Consider the following 25,907-nt stretch of genomic DNA (forward strand, 5'->3'; position numbering starts at 1 on the left):
AACAAGTCTTCAGATAAATCCAACTTGAGCGCCTTTAGTTTTGAAGCAATGTGAGACATTTCCATAATGTACTCCCGAATGTTTCCTTTCCTTTTATACCTCATTGAGACAAGATTTGCCAAAAGTGTACTTGTTTCAGCCTTTTCATTCTTGGCAAACCTCTTCTCAAGGTCCTCAAGGAAACCCTTAGTCGTAGTCACCTTATCGGACATAGTGCCCCGGAATGCTTCTAGAATAGCACGCTTCATGACCATTAAGCTTATGCGGTTCGATCGTTCTCACTTTTTCATCTCCCTCTTATCATCAGAGGTACTCTTATCAGTAAGTGCAGCAGGTTGATCGACTCGTAAAGCAAGGTCTAGGTCTATGACTCTAAGAACAATCATCACATTCTCTTGCCAAGCCCTGAAATTTGTGCCATTTAGCATTGGAATTGAATTGATGCTAGCAGAGATATTAGCAGCAGAACCTAAAACTGAATTAGAGAACGATTATTATGAGTAGCTCACTTTGAATATCTTTAATATGCAAATAATAATAATATCAAATAGTGGTAGGGCCCATCACAAAATACCAAGTACAACATCAATATCCAGTCTTTGGACAAAGATATTGACATGTAAGCGGTACTCTTGGCGTAGTGATCAAACGTTGACGATAAAACAACGTGTCAATCAATAAACCTTTCTTTGGACCGATTTATTGATCACACATTAAACCAAATAATCGTCACACGTTTATCACCACAGGTGTACGTGTATTCGGCTAAATATTGATCTTCCTTTGGGCCGACCAATATTCCCATGAATAACACATGCTCAAACACTTTATAACATTCTAAGTTAGTCAATTTTCACAAGAGAGGTTGCTTTGGCAACATGTTGCTTCAATTAACTAACTTTCGAATATTATATCTCTTAAAAGAGTCTTTAGTACCAAAATTTGAGAAAGAGAATCACCAGTTTTGCATATTTTGATTAGTTTTAAACTTTAGGGGCCTTAGGATTAATAATTCAAAACTTTAAGGGGGCAAAATTAATTAATTCCAAACTTTAGGGGTTGAAATTAATAAACTTGAAACTTTATGGACCATAATAAATTAATTCAATACTTTAGAGGATCAATTAGAACAAATTTTAAAACTTTAGGGACCAAAATTGACCAATTCAAAATTTTAGGGATCAAATTTTGAAAATTTGAAACTTTAGGGGTCAATTTGAATTAATTATGAACTTAGGGGGCCAATATGAACTAGTAATTAAAGTTTGAGGGCTTTAATTATAAATTCAGAACTTTAATGACCCGAATTAATTAATTTTAAAACCTTAGGGACTGAATTATTAAATTCGAAACTTAAAGGCCCAAAACTTAATATAACTTAAAGGTTAGGGACTGAAACCTTAATTTTATAACCCTAACCCTAATTGCAACCAGGGACCTCAACTTATCTAATTTACAGTGGAAGCCCCCGCCCCCAAAAAAAACCAGAAAACTGAAAGAAACCTAAAAATTTTCTTTCTTTTCTCCTTGGCGCCGGCGTGGTGGGCGCTCACTGGCGCCGCAGTGCGCTGCTGCAACAGCAACGCACGCTGCAATGCTTGCAGTGGCGCTACCCGCTGCAGCACTGCCCGGCAGCCCTGTTGCCCCCGGCGAAATTCAATTTTTTTTTTTTTAAATCTGTACTGAAATCTAAATCCAAAAATCCGAATTCCAAATCAAAATTTTCTCAACCATTAATCCGAATTTCGAAAATAACAACATTATACCGCAAAAAATTTTCAAATTTAACAAAATATATAACCAAAAATTGTTAAATCTGAAAATTTCAAAATATATTGCAAGAGCCAAACTAAAATTTTTGATTCTCAATGATTCAACATGAAAAGATTCTGATACCACTTGTTGGATAATTTAGTGTTTTAAATTATCGGATCTTTCATGTTAAATCATCAAGAAATACAAGAATTAAAGCGGAAGCGTACCTGAATCAGACATGGTTAATGCAATATGAATTTCGCAGTATAGTCTTCCAAATCTACAAGCAGTCTCCTTTTACTCTCTGTGATAGGATGCAGTAAAGAATGAATAATAATTGCGTGTGATCTGGGGACCATAACCTATTTATATAGGGACGCCCTTTGACCTAATTCGACCCATCATAGAATTAGGACTTGGACCCGATCTCTACACATATGTAAACTCATACTTTAATTGAATACATTAAATCACAAAATCGAAACCTTATTAGATCACTTTAATTGGGTTCAACCGAATTCGATAGCCTATAATTTAACACACAATTATTCACACATACAAGCTCATCTTTAATTAAAAATCCTTACATGTTATACTACATTGGGTTTAAAAAATTTAAAGTACAATTTTATAAGTCAACATCAGGAGACAACCCTCTTAAGAAAATTGTGCTCATTACTTATCCGGTTCTGCACGATGACTAGCCTCATTACTTCCCACTGGGCGAGAGGTGCATCGAATCCACCTACGACTCATAACGTTCAATTGACTTGTACTCATAGACCCCTATTGTATTGGAATTGGGGACCCATCTTTTTACCATTGTCAATTAATCTCTTCAATGTATGTTAGAACAATGCTACTTTAATCTAACTGGTCAACAAATAATATGAAAAAGGTGACATCAAAGGTTTAAAGCTAAGATTTCTTTTTGGTTCTTTTTCGCAGTAAATATTTTTAGATCAATTTTAATTTGTCCAATTTTTCTAATGGAAATTAGTTTTTTTATTATGAAGATGAAACCCAAAAAAAAAAAATAATAATAATAATAATTATATATGTGCATATATATAAAAACATGAACTTTTTCAAACTAATAAAACAACTTACCTTTGCTTAATTAATTTTGAGAAATAGAAAAATAAGAAAACAAGTATAATTCTATATATAGCTATGAAAAGGGCAAAGTGGGAAGCTCATGTCAAGAGGGGAAGTTTCTGCTAATTTTAAAAAGTGAAGAGATGTCTTTAAAATCGAGGTTTATGTAATTATCTTGTTAAAGGTAAGGTAAAATTAAATGGGTTCAACTTGGAAACAATGCAATATCTGCTGCTAAAAACGATGCCCCTTGGTTTTAATCTCATTTCACAATAAACAGGGAAAGTATAAAACATTTTTATTCGTTACAGTTAAATATAATAGATTCGAATAAAAATGTGCTGGCATCAAACAAACAATTATATATTTAGGACCAATTCTAGAACTCCGGAACTTTGCCTCCACTTCTGAAAAGAAAACTTTTAGGTAGAAGCCTTTGCCAACTCTTTCTTAGCAGATGCCAATTCATCTTGCTGAGGCTGCATTACATAGTGAAAATGAAATAGGAAGTTATGTTCATACAAGTTTAGAGTTTATGCATATCCAGATAATCTATAATAGACTTGCAGCTGCTAACTATGCCAGTGCTTCACACAGAACAAGCAAATAGAAGATAGTATTGGATGGCGAAGATATGATGACGATCAAAGTAAAAATAAGAACAGAAAATCGAAATCTTGTTGGGTTCTCAGATATCATGCAAGGGTTAGAATCATGTAAAAAAAATTTAACCTCGAGGAGCAGGCACTTTAAAAGCATTGCCAATGAGAAGAAATTCCAATCACCATCATCATTATTCATTAACTAATCCAATTCTAAGGCATTGACTCATTACAGAAAGATGTGTAGCTTTTTAGGGTATTGCATATACACACATGGTATTGGTGGTGGGCTAGTGGTTCGACGAAGGAGAAAGAATGAAACATAAATTAGTTTGCATATAAGAGGCCAATATAGTTACTTACCGGGGCTAATTCTTCTTCATGCTTTGGTATAAAAGCAGTATCAACATTTCCATTTTTGAAGTCCTGTGCATGGAAATAAACGAATGCAAATTCAAATTCACGAGGATCTCAGAGATAATGGAAGTCTTCACAGGAAGAAAATCTATTTGGATCTTAGATATAATGGAAGCCTTCACAAGAAGAAAATCAATAGAAAAAGTAGTCAATTTCCTACCTCAACTTCAAGGATAAGCTTATGGTAATCAATTGTTGTTGGAACCCCTGTCACAAGTTTAACATTTTTTTGTTAAGTCATACATATGAAAGCTAAGAATATGAAAATCCAGTTGTTGACCAAATTGTGAAAGGAGTTGAGAATTTTGAAAAGTTTGTAAGATTTTATATGTGCAAAAACACCTAACAAATAAGACGAGGGTGCAGATAAGTACTCAGCTATGAAACAATTAGCAGAACCAAAAGATTTATTGACAAAGCCAAGGGACGAATAGGGAAAGAGCAGAAAGTTTAGAGAAGAAAAGGAAAAGTTAGACAGAATTAAATAGTCAAAGGTATGAAGATGTGTCACATTCATTGGGTGGAACCAAGTTATTTATCCCCTTGTACAGACTTTGCAACCGATGAGGAAGAATTTATAAAAGACGAAATCCTTCATGGATTTTAACCAATCATTTGAACCATGCAAGATCTCTTGACCAAGCTGGAATCTATAGTGTATAGTCCACAATGTCAGGAGTTTATGACAAAGGATCAAACTCACATGTTATACCTTGTCACCAATCAAGGTATCCAATTCCAACAGAAAATATAAATAAATGCCAGTTGAATTACCCGTTATGATGGTGTCATCAAGAGCCCTCTTCATGCGTTCAATTGCCCTCTCTCTTGTTGGAGCCCAAACAATAAGCTAAAATCACATTTTGCAACATATTAGACCGATTATGAGCTAACTCTAACTTCACAAAGAAAATGAGAATATCTATACATGTACATTTACTAAAGTAGAACATTGCTTGGATGTGTACATGATGGCTAGGTGGCTACAATCGTTTATTAAGCAAGTGAATCTAATATTAAACCATGAATGCACTTCCAGTTTAACCAAAAAAGATTCAGCCCCTATTTGACAACCATTAAACAAAACTCTTTTTCTCAAACTCATTTTCAATAAACTCATTTTCAATTATGCATTCTCACAATAAAATATTTTGCACGTAAACCCAATTTTTTCTCCACTTTTTAACACACATTCTCTGAAAAACTCACTATTCCAGAACTCATTTTCAGCAAAAATAAATAAATAACTCATTTTAATAGTTGTCAAAACAGGGGTTTAATTATAAGAGATTAACAACAGGCTTAAATCTATGAAAATGCCAGTTTCCTGATTTTGCCAATCGATAATATCAATCCAGTCTTTGAATGTTTCTTACACATCCAATTTCAAAACATTGTTATAAATCACAAACTAAGGATGCAAAATATTAAAAAGTGTGATAAATTTCTGAACAACTATCAGCCGAATCAGAGACCTGACATGCTAAAAATGCAACAGCACCCAGTTACATACATGCATGCATGCATGCATGCATACATACATACATACATACATATATATATATAGAGAGAGAGAGAGAGAGAGAGAGAGAGAGAGAGAGGTCATGTGTATTATTCTCTTATCACTTATAAAAAAAAAAAAGGAAATCATCAAAATATGAGATAGGATTTCTTTTTCTCTATCCTTTGATTAGTAATGCAGAAAATCAGAGATTGTACATACACAAAACATAAACAGAATTGACTGACCTTTCCAAGTAGGGAATCATAGCTGGGTGGAACCACGTAATCTGGATAAACATGGCTATCCATTCGCACAAATGGACCTCCAGATGGCAAATATGCTGTTATTCTTCCTGTTCCAGTGAAAACAAGGGAGTTAAAATGGTGCGGGAGAGGTATTTAAATTTTGAAAACTAGAAGAACATTAAAAAACTTGAAAACTTGTGAAGAATAATTTTATTGCAATGAATTGTTGATTGAAGAAGTGTACAAGCCTTTGTTTATATGTTTGTAGTGGCAAATTAGTTCCCTAATTCTAACTATGAAAGGAGAAAACTAAAAACCTAAAAGTAGAATTAAGAAACCTTGATATTGTCGTTTATGATTCTGCATCTATTTCTAGGATAGTGAAATCTTGTTATAGCATTTTAGAATGGGACATCCCAATTTTCAATATTTGAAACATGTATTTCCCAATATTTTCTTGAATAAAAAGCTCATAATTTTTCAATGTGAATTTTGTGAACTTGCTAAATATCAACAAACATCATTCCCAAAAGCCAGATATAAACCACCGAAACCATTCACTATGATCCACAGAGACATATGGGGTCCTTCACGAATTCCTAATCGTACTCACACGAAATGGTTCATCACATTTATTGACGATTACACTCGAATTTATTAGGTATATATCTTAAAAGAAAAATTCAATGTTCGATTAGTGTTTATCAATTACCCCTCCATGATACAAACTCAATTTCAAATACATTCAAATTCTACACACTGCACATCGATAATGACAAGGAATAATTGAACAAATTTGGGGCAATTCCTTCGAACAAATGGGATAATCCATCAAAGCTCTTGTTTTGAAACTCCCCAACAAAACGGAATTGTTGAACAGAAAAATAGACATCTTCTAGAGGTTGCTTGAGCCTTAATGTTTACAGCAAACATGCCAAAAGGATTCACAGGAGACAGTATCTTAGCTTTTGCTTACCTAATTAACCGAATGCCCAAACGTACCCTAAACTTCGAATCACCTCTCAAAAAATTTCAAAAATTCTTGCCGAACTCTCGGCTCAGCTCAAACCTATCCCTCAAGGTGTTTGGTTGTACCGTCTTTGTCCATATTCTCGACAATCACATAAATAAACTAGATCCTCGAGCAGTTAAATGTGTTCTAGGACTCTCCTACTAAAAAAGGATACAAATATTATGATTCTTCCACAAAGAAAGTCATTGTTAGCCTGAACGTCATATTCTTTGAAAATACCCCATATTTCCACAAAACCTCTCTAGGGAAAGAATTTAAGAGAAGATTGGTACTTGAACTTAGAACTTCCTCCGGAGTCTATCTCAATACCCATCACATCTCCTAGTTCTTTTATGCAATCTGCTATACCTCCTAGTTCTTTTATGCCATCTATAGGAGGAAATTTGAATACAAGGAGAGATGCAGAAAAACAAAGTGATAAGAAAATACTTGTTTACTCAAGGAAACCGAAAGCAAGGCATAAGGAGAACCTCACACCCGAAGTACCAAAACAATCGGAACCAATGGTAGCTCCAGAATCCCACGACACCGTAAATGTTATCAGAATCATCAGACGCTAACATGCCCATCACACACATAAACAAACTCAGTCAATGTACTATTCATCCTATCTCAAAGTTCGTATCATATAATACTCTGTCTATAAGATTTCGCAGTTTCACATCTCACCTCAACTATACCAAAACTCCAAAGAACATTTAGGAAGCCTTGAAAATCCCAAAATAGAGAAGCGGTAATGGAGGAGATGCGAGCGTTGGAAAAATACAATACTTGGGAAGTAATGGACCTGCCCAAAGAAAAAAACCAGTTGGATGCAAATGGGTCTTCAACTTAAAACATAAAGCTGATGGGACATTAGAACGGTATAAAGCTCAGCTGATTGCTATGGGATATACACAAACTTATGGCATTGACGACACAGAGATATTTGCACCTATGGCAAAATTGAACACATTCCAAGTACTCTTGTCAATAGAAGCGAATTTGGGTTCGCCTCTTCAACAACTAGACATTAAGAATGTATTTCTAAATGGAAAACTGAAAGAAGAAGTTTACATGACACTACCACCAAGTTTTCGCATGGTAAACGAGAAGAATCGGGTTTGTAAGCTCAAGAAATCTTTGTATGTGCTCAAGCAGTCACCCAGAGCATGGTTTGACAGATTTGCAAAAGTATTGAAGAAACAAGGATACCAACAAGGCTATTTAGATCACACTATATTTCTCAAACAATTTGATGATGAGACAAAAACAATCTTGATTGTATATGTTGATGACATAATCTTGATGGAAGACAACATAGTAGAAATGGAGAAACAAAAGAAAATTAGTCGTTGAATTCAAAGTAAAAGATTTGAGACAAATGTGATACTTTTTAGGAATGGAAATTGAAATATCAAAAAAAAGGATCAACATCTCACATAGAATGTCCTTGACCTCCTTGCCAAAATTGGAATGTTTGGATGTAAACCGAGTGATGCACCAATTGAATTAGGAAAGAAAATAGAGAATGCTCGCAATTGAATAGATGCGGACAGATACCGACGACTAGTAAGTAAACTCATCTACTTATCACACACCAGACCCAACATTGCATTTGTAGTTAGTATGGTAAGCCAACATATGCATTCTTCAAAGGAAATTCACCTCGAAACAGTTTACAAGATACTCAGATATCTGAAGAGAACCTCAGGAAAAGAAAGATGAAAGATAGGATGTAGAAGTCTTCAAAGATGCAGATTGGGCACGTAGCACTTTAACGAGCTAATTATTGATGAAATTAAGTGGATTTCTATTCATAATTATGGTGTTCGTAGGCTAAAAGTCCAAATTGGAGGAGAAAAGAACTAAAGGAAGAAAGAAAGGACCAAAAGTGCACAAAAACATGGCTTTGGGGACCAAAGTGTACAAGTGCCGAAAGTTTAGGGATCAATGATTGCAATTTTTGGAGGGCGTGATTGAAAGGAAAATCAAAATCTAAGGACTAAAATGGACAAGATGAAAGTTGAGGGGCTGGACGCGCAATTTCCGAAGGACTGAGCTGTAAAAAGAGAAAAAGAGGGAAGTTGCTGCAGGTTTTTTCATAGGACCGTGGCGCTGCAGTGCCATACAGCCGAGCCAGATCTCTTTTTTTTGTTTTAAAAATTGAAGGACCGTTTTGCAATTTATTGACACGAATTTTGGCCATTTTAAATGAAGATTCAACCCTTACATTCCTGCCATTATTTTTTTGGAAACCCTAGCATAGAGAGAGAAAAGGGGGGCAAGCAAAAGAAGAGGACATATCACACAAAAAAGAGAGAAATCTTGGAGAAATCAAGACCAAAACTTAGCAAACTTCAAGAATCCAACCAAGGGATGAGTTTATTTCTCTGTCTTATATTTCACATTATATTTTCTCAACTTTTGTGATGTGTTTCTTTAATCTTATTACTTTGTACCTTTTAAATAAAATAGGCTAAACATTTTGGTGTTGAGATGAAGGAGGAAGCTTGGCCAAACTATAATGATTTTTATATTTACTTGTTAATGTATTAATGCTTATGTTCTTATGTTTTTACTATTGTTTTGAGTGCAATATCATTATTGTGGCCACTGTGTGATTACGTCAAGTGATGTGATTATTGATAAATTCTTGCACATTTTAGATTGAGATGGTAGAAACTTTAAGTTCTTGTGGGAGATAGAGATATAATCTTAACCCTAGATAACCTTTGAGCTATTTTCACATATGTTTAATGCTATTGATTGTGTTTAATCGATATAGAGATATAACAGGTTAAACTAATTGATTAGGGTTAATTTCACTTGAAAGGGGTAATTAACTAAAATAAGAAAATCGGGTTTAACAAGATAAGTGAGCATTTTTTTCATTTATCTGTTTGTTGGGAAATTAATTTAGTGACGATCAAATGGAATCATGAATCTAGAATCCCAACCCGATTAAAATCCAAATTCTCATCATTGGTGTAATTGTGTATTTTAATTAAAAGTCTAAAATTATCTTCTTTTCATTTCTAACTTTAAGGATTTTAATTGTGTGTCTTTATCATTAATTTGAATCAACTCTAGTATAATTGGAATAAATACTCTTCAAGGGATAGACTCGGACTCAAAAAGTCTCATCTATTACTTGAACGCGACCTGTGCACTTGCAGTTCACACATTTAGTGAACAACAGGTTTCACGGAAGATAGAATGTCGCCTACCTGATATTGTACTTTTGTATGTGGAAATCTGGTAACATGGAGAAGCAAGAAATAAAAATATAGTAACCAAAAGTAGTGCTGAAGCCGAGTTTAGAGCGATAGCACAAAGAATTTGTAAGGGACTGGGGTTGAAGAAACTTTTAGAAGAGCTACATGTGACAATAAAATTTCCAATCAAACTATCTCGACCCAATTCAACATGATCGAACTATACATGTAGAGGTAGACATATTTCATCAAAGAAAATGTAGAAGAGTGGACTATTTGCATGACGTATGTTCCCACAAAGGAACAAACTACAGACATTTCACCAAAGAATTACCTCAACAAAAATTCGATGATTTCATTCACAAGTAGGATATGATCAACATCTACAATCCAATTTGAGGGGAGTGTTGAAATCTCGAGAATACGGGAATATTCTACATTCCTTAAGTATCTTTGTATATTTAGGCAACTCGTAATTAAGATTGATTGTAGGAGATTCATTAGCAAATTTGGATGATTATTTTTCCTTTTTTAATATCTTTTGTGTACTATTAAAGGAGGTAATTAGGTTGTATTATTATGAATAAAAAAAGAAGGCTTCCTCCGTCCTTCAACCGTCCGTGATTTCACAAACCTCCGTATGTCGTCGATGGCTCGAACTCCACTAGTGCCATACTTAGTCATTAGATCAGGTAAAAATCCTTGCTCTAATACCAACTATAGTGACAAAGTAGAATTGAAATTCTTGAAAATAAGTAGAAAACTCAGAAAAGTGTAAATAATATTTTTATTGCAATGACTTGGTGTATGAAAAATATAAAAGCTTTCGTTTATATAGGCAAATTAATTTCTTAAGCCCAACACTGTAAAGAAACTAAACAATATAATTAAAATTAAAGAAAACCTAAATTCCAAAAGTAGTAGAATTAAGAAACCTTCAAGAACTAAAAATGGAAATAAAATCCAAATTGAAAAGGAAACAAAATCCTATTATAACAATAAGTAACTTCTATCCTATTTGTAATAGGAATGTCCTACATTGTGTATAGGTCACAATTGATTTCATCATATAGATCAATTATTCCAAAGTGGTGGGATCATTTTGTATTCTATGTTTGAAATAGAAATATGCTCCTGATATTTTAGTACTATTAGACCCATACCAAATTTTAGACAAGAAAATCTGATTGAAGTAACTAATCAAATCTAATTATTTAGTTCTGTTTATTAAGATAATCCAGGTCGAGTTCAAGATAATTACATCATAGATGCAATACGATGGTGAAATAAAGGTGCAAAGAAGACATCACTATAGATGTGCATGGAAAGATACAAAAATGTCTTGCAGAAGGAATCTTTTGAGTCCTTGTAACGCATGCACACAATTCAAACAAACCTGGTCCAGGTCTGAAATTTTTGAAAGCATCTTCGGCATTGATGCGGCATTCAATTGAATGTCCACGAAGGACGATATCTTCCTATAGACGAGAAAGAAAAATGTCAACCACCGACTGCAATTTATTTAGCCCCTGTTTGTCTACTATTATTTCAAAAACTCTCTTTTTCTCAAACTCATTTTTAACTATTCTCACAATAAAATATTTTGCACGTAATCTCAAAACTTTTTTCCAATATTTTAACCACTCATTCTCCAAAAATTCACTATTCCAAAACTCATTTTCCTACTTTAATGGTAGACGAGCAGGGGCTCAAGAGTCTTGAACAATACCGATTCTCTACCTGCTTGTACCGAAGTTTCTCTCCCCTAGCCACACGGATCTGTTCTTCAATTAGATCAACAGAGGAAATCATTTCCGTAACCGGATGTTCAACCTAAAATTTTACACCAAATAGAAAGCAATTAGTATGCAAATCATGGCTGAAGGCTAGCGTAAGTAGTTGCAGTAATTGATAGTCTGAAAATGAATTTTGTTCACCTGAATCCTAGTGTTCATCTCCATAAAGTAAAAGGACCCTCTTTCGTCCAGAAGGAACTCAACAGTACCAACACCTATGTAACCTATCGATGCTGCCGCTGCAACTGCTGCATCACCCATTGCTTTCCGCAACTCTGGTGTTAATGCAGGAGAAGGCGCTTCTTCCAGTAACTTCTGGTTTCTTCTCTGCAAGAGAGATTTTAATGGACTTATTAGTTCAGTGAGCTATTTTTATGAAAGAAAGCTACGTTTTTGAAGGAGGAAGAAAAATTAATTTTCTCTATTAATCAACATAAGCTTAATCAAAATCCTCATCATCCCTTTTTTTATCTATGATATACAGAAAGAAAAAAATAAATATGTCTAGTTTCTTTAGACAGAAATAGAGAGAAGATCATAAGCTTTTAGCAACATGCTTCCATAAACTCAAAACTGAATTATGAGATAGTTTATGCATACCTGGATACTGCAATCACGCTCTCCAAAGTGCACAACATTACCAAACTTGTCTGCCAAAACCTGTAATTACAAATGTTTATGCTCTACATCCATGAATTATGAACCAGATTGTTCAATAATTTAGCATTATAATCTTAACTAATACACAAATTAAATTTTTTCAACCAAGAATGCCAAAATAAGATTTTAAAAATTGATTTATTTTGTGGAAAATTTAAGAATAATTTAGCACCTGGAATTCAATATGCCTTGGATTTTGGATGTACTTTTCCAGGTAAACACCATCATTACCAAACGCGGCTGCAGCCTCGCTCTTGGCTTGCTATGAAAAGATTTAAACAACAAAACCAAACATAGTTTAAAAGAAGCGACATGGAAATAAGATAAGACTTTGTTATTTTTATACAATTTAAGTGATTGTGTGTAACCAAATAACCAATTACAATAGGTATCATCAACAGCAGCAGATCAATAAATGCTATGTGGAGTACGTTAAACGAAAATAACTCAGACATATGAAGGAGTTTTTGAGCATAAATGCTATATAGAAAGTGGCCATTGTAAAATAATAAAATGAGAAAGTATTATGTATGTGGAAGAGAAATAGTTTCTTAACAGATCATGTGGCCTTTAAGAAGATTGTGAAAAGGAAAAATGTATTACAAATAGTATCAAGTATGGAAAATAAAAACCATTCAAACAAATCGAATCATCACAGTTTCACATGGCATTTTATGCCAAATCCACTGCTTGAAATAATCTGGTATCAGATCTCACCTAAACCTGTACTGCTCTTCATATTGTCAAGAAGTTCGGTTTTGAAGCAAACAGGGGAAAAACTAATTTTCTAAGTTTACGAGAAAGAAGGGCGGAAAGAACCAGTTGATTATGATTTCACTGAAGTCATTCAAAAATGTAACTTAAGGTAAGTAGAAGTACCTGCAATAACTTCACAAACTCATTTGGCACTTTAGCAAGCCGCATTCCACGTCCTCCACCACCAGCAGTTGCCTTCAAAAGATAAATTAGTCACTAGTTAGACAACTCTTTCTATGATTAATGGTTCTTCACATCAGATCTACTTGATAAACCTTCATATAGGAACAATGAGGAGCTCAAATGAATCAACAGCCAAAATAGCCAAACTACTTCAAAATTCAGTTTGTTTCCTTTCTTTTCCATTTACTCCAAGTGAGTCAAATGAAGCATGACTAGCTAAACAGGCGGCAACGCATTGATAGAGTCTTGCTTACCTGAACTAGTTGAACTTTTTTTACAATACAGGCATTTTTTACCAACTGAACTCTTTTTAAGTATTTCGAATAGCAAACACCTGAAAATTTCAATAATCAAAGTTTTATACTTAACTCTAATCTACATATGACGTATTTTAAAAACTACCCAACTCTTAATTTTGGCCTACACCTGTCGCAAATACCTGCAAAACTGATCCCTAAGTGTGTCTACAAATAATCATTACTTCCTTGCATTCCTTGTGCTAATCGCTCTGTCTCTCCCGGATATCTAGATGTTTTGACATCATCTTTCTTTGTCTCCCAGATTTTTAGATTCTATTTTAAAATTGATTCTTTTTTTTTTGTCTTTGATTCAGCAATCCCAAAGTTTCTTTTTGATCCAATCAAATAAGGAAAAATCTTGTTTTTTTTTCGCCCTCTTTTTTTATAACATAATTATTGTTAAGAGCCCTTCGGCAACTTAGAGCACTTTAAGAAAACATGCTATTAAACTATAGATGCCGTATCCTTGCAGAGGAAAGACAAAGAAAAGTAAACATGACCAACTGAAGCCCAGAAACATATTTTGCTTCTGTTTCGATATACACCCACACAGATGATTCTTCTAAGCTACCTCTTAACAAAAGAAGACACTGAATCAATTGCATCGATGGGATTTCAAGACTCTTCGTACTGCAAGCTTAATGAACTGATAAAAAAATCATTAAGAAAAATCTCATTTTTTAATCGTAGCTTAAGAAGTTGTAGAAGACATTTGAGTTCATTTTCATCCTCCAATAGTTCTCATCAATACACGTGTCCTAATCGAGTTTTTAGGATCGTCTATCCAAAATATTACAATAGTAATCCAGACAAAAATTGTAGACAACTTCTTTGACAGTGATGTGAAAAAACCTGGAATTAGTACAACATTTTATGTTTTACACCTAGAGCGGAATGGATAATGATTAATTTCTTAGACTTGCTCAACGAAGAAGGTTGAATGAACCCTATGATGGTTATCTGGTTGACATAAATTACAACCTAGTGAGAGGCCAAGCCCTATTTGACACAAGGCAGATTTGTTCATCCAACCCTGTAGGAAGAAATCACTTTCAATAACAAATAAAAGTCATAAGACTTGTTTGCCATGTTTGGAGAGACTATCTATTCAAGTTTGGGTAAGAAACACAGACTTGCCGACACGTGATTCCTCAAAATTGTAGGACATGGGCATGTTCGGGACATGTTAATTTATAATTCTTTAAAATTGGAAATTTATATATTGTAGGACATGGGCATGTTCGGGACATGTTAATTTATAATTCTTTAAAATTGGAAGTTTATATATTCTATCCTTCTGTTTGTATACTTTTTCATCTTTTAATAAAATCAATTCCTTTTTTAGTATTAATTTTTGTTCGTGAAATCTTTTAAATCAATATTTGGAAGTGGTATAAACTCTCAGACTAGTCAAGATTGCCCAGATAGTCAAATTGTTTCACTTTTACCAATAGAATAGAATAAATAGTAACCATTGTTCGGTGGATTATTTCAGAACAAGGGGGATCAATAGGATAGTCATAGTACAACTATTTACATAACTTTATGTAAAACTATATATTACATTGGGAAGAAAAAATACATGTAGTACATATCTTAAAGTGTCTAAAAAGGTCAATACTAACATGACATGAACCGATCTGACACGTGTTGGACATTGACGCTGCACTGGTAGGAGCGTCCATGCATCATAGGTAGGGGATAATAAACAAAATGTTAAAGATAGGTAAATATTGTTAAAGATATGGAAATATTGTTCATAATAATCTCCATTATATTTTTCTAATTATGTAGGATTATTTTCCTTAGTAGTTGATTTTGTAATTATCACACAATATTTTCTTTTAGTGTTATTTATAACCCTATAGATGGGATCTTCTACTCTGTAATATTCACAACAAGAGTTCATTATGTACAATTTATATTATTCTTATCCCATAAAAATTATTGTCAAAAGATGATCTTCAAGCACTTTCAATGTTCTCCAAGTATTTGACAAGAATAGAATCATTGAGAGTCAAATCAATAGCTGATTTAAACTATCAAACAATAATCAAGAAGAACCCAAAATCAGTGCCTCCCATGTGATGGAGCACGTAATGATATAATATTGAAGGTACCAGGTTTGAATATTTATTTTAGAAAAGCAATTAGTTTTTATTTTTATAGATTTTCTAGTATTTATTTAGGGTTTGTTTGAACCCCATTTTTTTAATAGAGATTTTGTAATAATGATTTTTGGAGAATGTATGGTTAAAAAGTACAGAAAAGTTTTGAATTTAATAGTAAAATTAATTTATTGGGAGAATGTGTGATTGAAAACGAGTTTGACGAAAAATGAGTTTTTAAAGAATGGTGCTCAAACCGGGGCTTATTTGCTTCCTACTTAATACCCTATATAAATGGGGATTATGTATTGTAATAGACGCTTCAATTATTGAATAAAACTAAAATACTTCCCTCCGTGACATTTTTCTCTCCTTTTTACCCTTCCTACCATTTCTCCTCCGTTTTCCTATCTCTTCTCTTTTCTTCTATAATTCTGGTTCTTGTTCGATTAATTCCATAGTCAACATGATGAACAAGCTATTGCACCACATCATCAGAGAAAGGATATCATTCGGATAAAATAAATCGTTGATGACAGACAGAAAGCACTCAAATTATCATGTACTGCATTACCAGTACAAAAGCAGCAAGAAAAATTGTAATCAAGAATACGTCTTAAGCTCGCCTAATTTTCATCCACCTCAAAAATAATATTATTTCAGCTAGCGATAAAAGATGCTGCAATCCCATATGGAGCTGCCATGAAAAAATTATTCAAATATAATAGTTATGTTGAACTGACCTTGATCATGACAGGAAAACCAATCTCCTCAGCTAGTCTAACTGCTTCTTCAGTACTCTGCATAGCAAAGATCATTTTGAAAAAGGCATAAGAAAAAACACAAAGTATTCAAAATAAAAGTAAATTTGATACGAAGTCCCAAGATACATTGGAAAACAATGCCAAAATCTAGATAAAAAGCAATACCTGTAATAAGCCATCACTTCCTGGGACAGTTGGAACTCCAGCATTTTTCATTGTATCTCTGGCAGTTGATTTGTCACCCATGACCCTAATGCTGTCGGGCTGAAATATTTTTAAATTCAAAATTGTAATCTTTAGGTGTAGACTTTCAAAACCATTACCCGTACTTTTCAGAATTCAAAACAAAGATCAATATGCCACTTGAAAGGGGAAAATAAAAGCAGAGCAACAATAAATTACTACTATAGAAAATTGAATGTTAAAGCTTTCCATGGCACAAACGTTTAGGTGAGGATGGAGTACATATGTATCTATTTCAATATGTTGATATTACTCACTCAGCTTAAAATCAAGCGTCTAGTCCTCAAATAATCTTTATGAACAAACCCTATTTTCATTGCCGCCATCACAATGACCACCCCACCATAATTTAAAAATTAACAGGATCCGCACAATAATGTTGGCTTGTACTGCAACCCATATAATTACCAACATCAGCACCACTAGTCTACCTTCAACATGCACCCTGTACCTTCACCAACAACACAGCTGGGCTACCACCAGCATTCAATCTCAGCCACCCCAACAGTCACTCCACTTTTGTCTTCCTCCATCCAGATATTGCAACCATTTGGCTGAAGACCATATTTACAGCATCACTTGTGGTTGAGAGTTTTGCATGCAATAGTTTATAGGCCTTATGAAGGTAATGGACCATTTAAGGGGGGCGGAATGTACGGTTTGAGTGGTATAATAATTTGAATGATTATTAAATCACGTTGAGTCTTGATGGTACATTAGCTGGCATCACCAACACATCTAGTTACGGGTCCACCCGAACGATTAAAAACGAGTCATAACAGTCAATATCAGTAGTAAATGTGACAGATCTAGTAGTGATTTGGAGCTTCTTTATTGGTTGTAGATAGAAGGTCATATGATTTGATGACATTTGATGCAGCCATGATAGATATAGTGATCAAATATTAGAAAAGAAGAATGCCAATTTGCTGAATGGTCTCCTCTTTTCTTCCGTCTTTTATTTATAGATATTTACATGAATATACAAGGAAACAAAATTATAATTGGGTAATATAAAAGGAAAGCAATCAATTACGCCTATACAAGGAAAGTTATAAATCACGTAATCAATCAACTCTAATACCCCCCTTCAACTTGATGTTAGGGAATCCACAAACATCAATTTGCTGACAAGAAAGTTATGACGCTGGCGCATCAAGGATTTAGTAAAGATATATGCGGCTTGTTGAGCAGTAGAGACATGGGGAAAAGCAATGATCTGGGAATTATAGGCGGAATTAGAGGCGTCCTGAATGTAATGACAGTCTACTTCAATATGTTTGATACGTTCATAATATATAAGATCAACCGCAATTTGAATAGCACTATTGTTGTCACCAAGGAGTGGTGTAGGTTGTGATTGAGAAACACCGAGTTCTGCCAAAAGACCTCGCAACCACACAATCTCAAAACATGCGGCTGACAGAGCGCGATATTCAGCCATAGTATAGGACTTAAAAACACAATCTTGTTTCTTACATTATCAAGAAATGAGAGCATTACTAAGAAAGATACACCATCCAGTAGTAGATTGACAAGAATCAGGACAACCAATCCAGTTAGTATCACTATAAGCTGTGAGCTCAACAGACGTCCCCATGGGAAAGAACAAACCATGATGAGGAGTCCCAATAAGATATCGAATAATGCGACGGACGGCTACCAAATGAAGATTATGAGGTGCATCCATAAATTTGCTAACAGTATGAGCAGCGAATGAAATATCCGGACTTGTGATAGTGAGATAAACGAGACTCCCCCACCAACTTCCGAGATAGAGTAAGGTCTGGAAGAATATCGCCTTCATCTGTCACATATTTAACATTAAGCTCTAGTGGAGTATCAACTGCGGAGACTTTAGATAAATTACCCAACTTGATCAAGTTTTGAACATACTTATGCTGATTCAAGAAGATACCATGTGGTGATGTATGAACTTGTAAGTCAAGGAAATAGGTAAGATGACCAAGGTCTTTCATATAAAAAACCGAGTGGAGATGCTCTTGAAGCTTCTAAATAAGAGTGATCGGGTCCCGAAATAATAATATCATCTACATACACCAACAAACAAACGATGCAGCAATACTCTTGTGAAGGAATAGAGTTGCGTCATACTGACTCTGAGTTAAGGAAAATTTCAAAAAAGTGAAACAAAACTTGTCAAACCATGCTCAAGGTGCCTGCTTAAGACCATACAAAGAGCGTCTTAGCTTACATACAGAGTTAGCTAAGGAAAGAGGCATATCAAATGGAAGTTTCATATAAATGTCCTCCTTGAGGTCTCCATGTAGGAATGCATTCTTCACATTCATTTGATGTAAAGACCATGATTGGAAAGCGGCAAGCGATAACAAGAGACGAACAGTGGTCATTTTTGCCATAGGAGCAAATTTCTCGTCATAATCTATTCCATACTCCTGACGATAACCCAAAGCAACTAATCGAGCCCTATAACGAAGTTTAATGAAATATACCCATTTATTTCCAATAAATTTCACAGTCTATGGACATGGCACAATGTCCCAAGTTTGGTTGGCCTCAAGAGCCTCGAGTTCTGCTTTCATCACCTGTTGCCAACATTCATATTCTATAGCCAGTCTATAGGAGGAAGGAATAGAAACCAAATTAAGTGTAGCAGACCTAGAACTATGGAAGGAAAAACCATAACTATCTGGCGGTCGAGTAACACGAGAAGTACGACGAAGAGGGACACGAGGCGGCAAATCATCTAGTGCAGGATCTGGCATTGTAGGTGGAGGATCAGAGAAGCTTGGGAGGATCGTTTGAGAAAGAAGATCCAGACAAGGAATAGATGTAGTATCCCTGCGAGCACAAACAAGGCTCAACTTGTACCGAGATTCTGAAAGAAAATCCGGTAAGACAAAGAATATAGGAGGGAAAACCGCAGTCTCTGAACTAAAGAATAATTGTTTTTCTAAAAAAAAAATTATGAGAAACACGAATTCGTTGTGATATAGGATCATGACAAACATACCCTTTTTGAGTCCGCCATATTAAGAGTGAGAGAAGGTAATTGATTTATGAGATGCACAACAGCACACTAAAAACGAGAGGGAACAGAAGACTCAATCAAAAGGGTTCGAACCATATCAAGAAGATAACGATTCTTGTGTTCTGTCACCCCGTTTTGTTCAGGGGTAGAATGGCAAGATCGCTGAGAAATAATACCTTTGGTTTGTAAGAAAGATTGAAAAACACTATACATATATTCACCTCCCGAATTAGATCTTGAGACTTTAATCGAGGAGCAAAATTGAATGTCAGTGAGAGCAAGAAATGTTTGAAAAGCAGAGAAGATCTCACTCTTTGCATGAAGAAAATAAATCCATGTAAATCGACTAAAATCATCAATAAAAGTAACAAAGTGTTTATAATAATGAACATATGATACCACAGGTGCAAAACCTCATACATCACTATGATTAATATTGAAAATATGTAAAACTTTACTTAGAGTTTACATGAAGCACAATCAAGAGAGATAACCAAAGCAGCATTTTTACTACCAAGCAAACCCGAGTTTAACAAGTGTTAGAGCACATTCCAATTGGGATGTCCCAATTTCTTATGCTAATTAAAAATATTTAAAGTTGCAGAATTACAAACAAAAGAAGAAAACGGAACAGGCTTTGGTGAAATAGGAAAGAGACGCCCCTCCTTAGGCCCCTTTACGATCGTCCTTCTAGACACCTGATCTGGCACATAACCAGAAGAAGAAAAAGAGAGTACAATTATTATCAACAAGTTGCCCGATAGATAAAGATCGCTGAGAAATAATACCTTTGGTTTGTAAGAAAGATTGAAAAACACTATACATATATTCACCTCCCGAATTAGATCTTGAGACTTTAATCGAGGAGCAAAATTGAATGTCAGTGAGAGCAAGAAATGTTTGAAAAGCAGAGAAGATCTCACTCTTTGCATGAAGAAAATAAATCCATGTAAATCGACTAAAATCATCAATAAAAGTAACAAAGTGTTTATAATAATGAACATATGATACCACAGGTGCAAAACCTCATACATCACTATGATTAATATTGAAAATATGTAAAACTTTACTTAGAGTTTACATGAAGCACAATCAAGAGAGATAACCAAAGCAGCATTTTTACTACCAAGCAAACCCGAGTTTAACAAGTGTTAGAGCACATTCCAATTGGGATGTCCCAATTTCTTATGCTAATTAAAAATATTTAAAGTTGCAGAATTACAAACAAAAGAAGAAAACGGAACAGGCTTTGGTGAAATAGGAAAGAGACGCCCCTCCTTAGGCCCCTTTACGATCGTCCTTCTAGACACCTGATCTGGCACATAACCAGAAGAAGAAAAAGAGAGTACAATTATTATCAACAAGTTGCCCGATAGATAAAAGATTAGTTGATAAATTAGGAGAGACTGGAACATTAGACAAATCTGGTGATATATCCCCACGGTCGAGATAGGTAAAGTGTTACCATCTGCAATGTGTCTATTGAAAGGTCCAACATATGGTCTGAGGTTACTAAGCACCAAAGGATCGTGAGTTATATGATTAGAGGCACCTGAGTCTAATAACCAAGAAGAACGAGTAGATGGTGGATTACCTGAGACACCCAAAGCAGACAAAGCAAAGATAACCATTTGTTGAATCATCTAACGAGTTATAGGAATTTGGGAAGGACTGGGAGAGGACAAAACTTGAACAGGAATAGGAGGCGGAGCAAAACTAGAGGCTAAAGTGGCAACAGCAAAATAACTTGCTCCAATCTTGCGTGGAGGACGAGTGAGGCACTCCTTGATAACATGGACAGGCTTCTTGCAATAATTGCAAACTTTTTATGGGACACTGAAGAACTATGTGACCAAACTCCTTACAACTATAACACTGCATACCAGACATATCCCCAAGGCTTGAGTTTTCCTTGAGCCACATAAGCAATAGAAATCAGTGCTGCATGATTTTGTTGTTGTTCCGAAGAGGTACGAGCGATAAAACGCTGCTCCTCCCTTAGTAATTCACCCAAACAACCATCCATGATGGAATAGACTCGCGATTCATAAAGTTGGACCGGATGGATTCAAATTCAGTTCTCAATTTCATAAAAAGTTGATCCCTTTTGGTGACTTCGTGCACAGCTTGGACAGCCTTCAAACTGTTCGTTGAAACCAAAGCATAGATAATATTTGTGTACTCGGTCCAAAGATTAAACAATCCTGAATAATATTCTTCAATGGAACGTGACTCCTGAGAGAAATTCGCCAATTCAAGCTCCAATTGAAGTCGTCGAGCATTATTACTTTGAGTATAGACTTTCTTCAAGAACTCCCACGTAGTATGGGATGAATTGTAAGGTCTAAGATTAAAAACAATATGCGCATCAACCAAACCGATGATCCATGCCATAAGTCGAGAATCCTTGGTTTTCAAAGCAAAACACTTTTCTTTATCTTTCTCTTGATCAAGAGGCAGAAGACTTCCATCAATATGTCCGTACAAATCACCTTTGCCATCGACCAATAATTGAAAATGAAATGTCCATGAAGAATAATTCTTCCCAACAGTCTCATTCTTTTCAGTTGTGACGATTAAACCTTGTACAGTCCAGCCAAAATTTAATTATAGCCCAAATAACTTCTGCCCAACTAATATCCAATCAACACGATAACACAAAATCCAACAAAATCAGCTCAAACTATAAACAAAATAAAACAGCCCAATTCCAACAAAATTAACCCAACAATAATTGAAATAAACCATGAAGAATAATTCTTCCCAACAGTCTCATTCTTTTCAGTTGTGACGATTAAACCTTGTACAGTCCAGCCAAAATTTAATTATAGCCCAAATAACTTCTGCCCAACTAATATCCAATCAACACGATAACACAAAATCCAACAAAATCAGCTCAAACTATAAACAAAATAAAACAGCCCAATTCCAACAAAATTAACCCAACAATAATTGAAATAAAACAGCCCAATAACCAAGGAAGGTGATATCAAACCACAGTGAGGTTGCGAGCCCAACAACACACTCCCGATTTCGATTGCAACCAGACGACGCCAGAAACCAGCTGCAAACTCACGACGGAAACCTTAGGACCCAACTCAGATGGCGCCGGAAACTTTTACACCTTATGATGGCAAACTTTGACCCCACACACAGATGCGATTTCACGAAGAAAAAAAGGAAACAACACTAGAAGAGCAATACCAAGAAACTCCAACTCCGATGGATAGAGTGTCAACTATGAGAAACAAGCCACCAACCACACACAACAATGGCCTAACCATGAGAGACAATCACGACCAACCACGGCTTCTGGAAACACCCAAAGCAGAAACACGGGTTCGGAAAAAAAAAATTAGGGCTTTGATACCATGCCAATTTGCTAAATGATCTCCTCTTTTCTTCCGTCCTTTATTTGTAGATATTTACATGAATATACAAGGAAACAAAATTACAATTGGGTAATATAAAATGACAGCAATCAATTACGCCTATACAAGGAAAGTTATTTATGACGTAATCAATCATGTCTCTAACGAAGAAGGACCATTTACAAGCCGTTGACCATTACCCGACCCTAACATCTATGTATAATGTGGCCATAGAATTTACCAGTCATGCTGGTGGATACAGTTTGGAACCAGAGAGAACTCAGCATACCATACATGCTCTTTGACAAGATTTAAGAATAAATAGCTAGCACATGTAGCAGCATAAAATTTTGTTATAAAGGACTTACATTTGGCCCAATAAAGTTGATACCATGTTCTCTGCACATCTCTACAAAAACTGCATTCTCAGCAAGGAAACCATATCCAGGATGTAGCATAGTACATCCACGACTGATGGCAGCGGATAATACATTTGGAATCAATAAATACCTGAAAAAAGGGTCAAGAAATATGATGCCTTAAGAGAGGATTCTTACTTTCTCCTTAATACAAACACGCCGGGTTGTCATCAAGTAGAAACTATACAACAGTTGTATTGACTATTAAAATGCATATGCAAGACGTTACTACAAATAAGAGGTGCTAAAGGCGTGATTGGAAGTGTTTCCAAACGGTTTAAATTATAAATAAAAAGAAATGAGTGGTGGAGAATGGTAATACATGTGGGTTCCTCGAAATATATGGATGAAAAATAACTTGAGTGTTTAAAAACAGTTTATAAACAAGAGCCAAACATAGGCTAAAAACCATTAACCATATTGAAGACTTCGTGCAAAAAGTCCAAAATAAGTTGGCAATCTCCGGCTTCAATTTGAGTACAGGCGGGGATGAGGTAGATAATATTTTGCCCTTCATCCCAGATTTTGTTGAGAATATCTTTAGTGCCACCTAATAATACAGATCTGATGCACTATGAATTACTGAAGGATGGAGGAAAATGTTGAGACGACAGGAATACTTTGCATGCATGGATAAATTTAAATGACTTTAATTTGGGAGTTATTTATAAGCCAGTGGATGTGGCTTATTTTTAAAAATAAGTCCACTCAAACATTTACTTAGGCCCTGGATCTCAACTGCTAACTGAAATCATATTTACATAATGTTCACTTGCGTATAAAATATTTCAATTGTATTTTTACTAGTTATATATGGCCAAAAAATGAAAAACACAAAACATATAAGAATTTTGATGGCTTACGATTGACTGCTTGGCGCTTCTCCAATACAAACAGATTCGTCAGCCAATTTCACGTGAAGAGCATCTTTATCTATGGTTGAGTAAACAGCAACACAAGGGATCCCCATCTCATGAGCTGTCCGAATCACACGAACAGCAATCTCACCTCTGTTAGCCACTAGGATTTTATCATTAGCACATGTAGCAGCAAGAGAGCCTCCACGTTTGCTAGATCTACCAACACGAGAAGCCTGAACTCTCTGTCGAGGGTAGTTAACCTTACTTCCTACGACAAAGCTACACTGGGAGCTTTGAATTTGTATAGTCCTCCCCATGAATAAACCCTTCCAAGAAAAGTAAAATAGAATTTTTAACTCCCAATTATGAAACCATAAAGTAACCAATAAAAGAAAGCTGGAGTCACCAAAAAGGTATCCAAACATTCTTAATGTGACAAAACACATATAACATATCTTTGGAAAAATTTTATAGGAATGAGAATTAGTTAATTAGGATTCATTAGATGCTACATAAACTATTATCCTTCTGTAATCAGAATATAATTTGACAGCCTAAACAACATATCAAACAGCAGTTCACTTCAGAGAGCTATGTAGCTGAGAAAAAGACAATAACTTTTGGCAATCATAACGATGAAACCAAACTACAAAAAAGGATATTAAAAATGAAGCCTACTTTATCCACAAAATCCGTAAATAGTGATCTTCAAGCCTTTTTCTCATTAACGTGCAAGTATTAAAATAGTTTCTTTCCAAAACAAAAGCACAGTGTTTTTTGCAAATAATTACAAAAAAAAAAAAAAAAGATTTGTTTTCTTTATTTAGTGAGGAGAAAATCACAGAACTGAAGAGTCAAAAACCAGAAATGCAATGTAATTTGAATTCCTCAACTCGAGGTACTTATAACTCACAAGATAAAATCAGAAACAGCACTTGTTAAGAACTGGCCATCCAAATAGCTCTATACATGGTGGATATTTGACAAAATGCCCTTTTAAATTGTAATTTTACTCGTGCATAGTATATACCCAAGTGTTCATATAAGACATTCAAAAGAGTAACTGCACATTTAAGATCTTCATTGAGAAAATAAATATTGAAAAGGCAAAGCATGATAACTTACGGGAGTTGAGCTTATAGATTTATTGCAAAAAGTCATGGCTGCAGAATCCATTTTCAGACTAATCCAATCAAATCGTCCTCCTAAACGAATAACAAAAAGAAAATCAGAAACCCATTACGTGCAAAATCAAAACGAAAGCAATGCGACGATAAATCAGCATTCCAATATCTTCACACTACACATTATATCTACTAATTGAGCCGGTACCGTGAAACGCGAGGTGAAAATAATAAAATTCTGAACAAGATTTCTTCTTCTTCAGAGAGAGACGAAGAGTGGGTGGGGGTAGGGTGGCGTGGGGGGTAGTTATGAAGGAAAGGATGCCGATGAAAACGAGGAAGTGGACTGGTGAGCTTCGAATGCTCCGCCGAAGGGGTTGATTTTGTAGCCTCTCTCTCTTACGCCATTATTTACACAATAACATTTAGAAGGTATTATTTGAGTTAATTAAGGAGGATG

At 35.0% G+C, this 25,907-nt stretch overlaps 1 protein-coding gene across 1 annotated transcript; it reads right to left on the bottom strand.

Annotated features, from left to right (window-relative positions):
* Nucleotides 1-3,082: 3,082 nt before the first annotated feature.
* LOC111398431 (biotin carboxylase 1, chloroplastic) lies at nt 3,083-25,835 on the bottom strand. The gene is made up of 17 exons (XM_023025332.1): nt 25,656-25,835; nt 25,449-25,528; nt 24,327-24,649; nt 23,413-23,554; nt 16,583-16,681; nt 16,397-16,453; nt 13,187-13,258; nt 12,480-12,569; nt 12,248-12,307; nt 11,789-11,974; nt 11,592-11,684; nt 11,248-11,329; nt 5,622-5,728; nt 4,647-4,722; nt 4,033-4,079; nt 3,819-3,881; nt 3,083-3,332 (listed from the first exon to the last, which is right to left on the bottom strand). Exons 2-17 carry the CDS (start codon nt 25,497-25,499, stop codon nt 3,276-3,278), a joined length of 1,605 nt encoding a protein of 534 aa, XP_022881100.1. The 5' UTR covers nt 25,500-25,528; nt 25,656-25,835; the 3' UTR covers nt 3,083-3,275.
* Between the last annotated feature and the right edge of the window lie 72 nt (nt 25,836-25,907).

The sequence above is a fragment of the Olea europaea genome, chromosome 1 (genome assembly GCF_002742605.1).
Source record: "Olea europaea var. sylvestris chromosome 1, O_europaea_v1, whole genome shotgun sequence".
Taxonomy (NCBI): Eukaryota; Viridiplantae; Streptophyta; class Magnoliopsida; order Lamiales; family Oleaceae; genus Olea; species Olea europaea.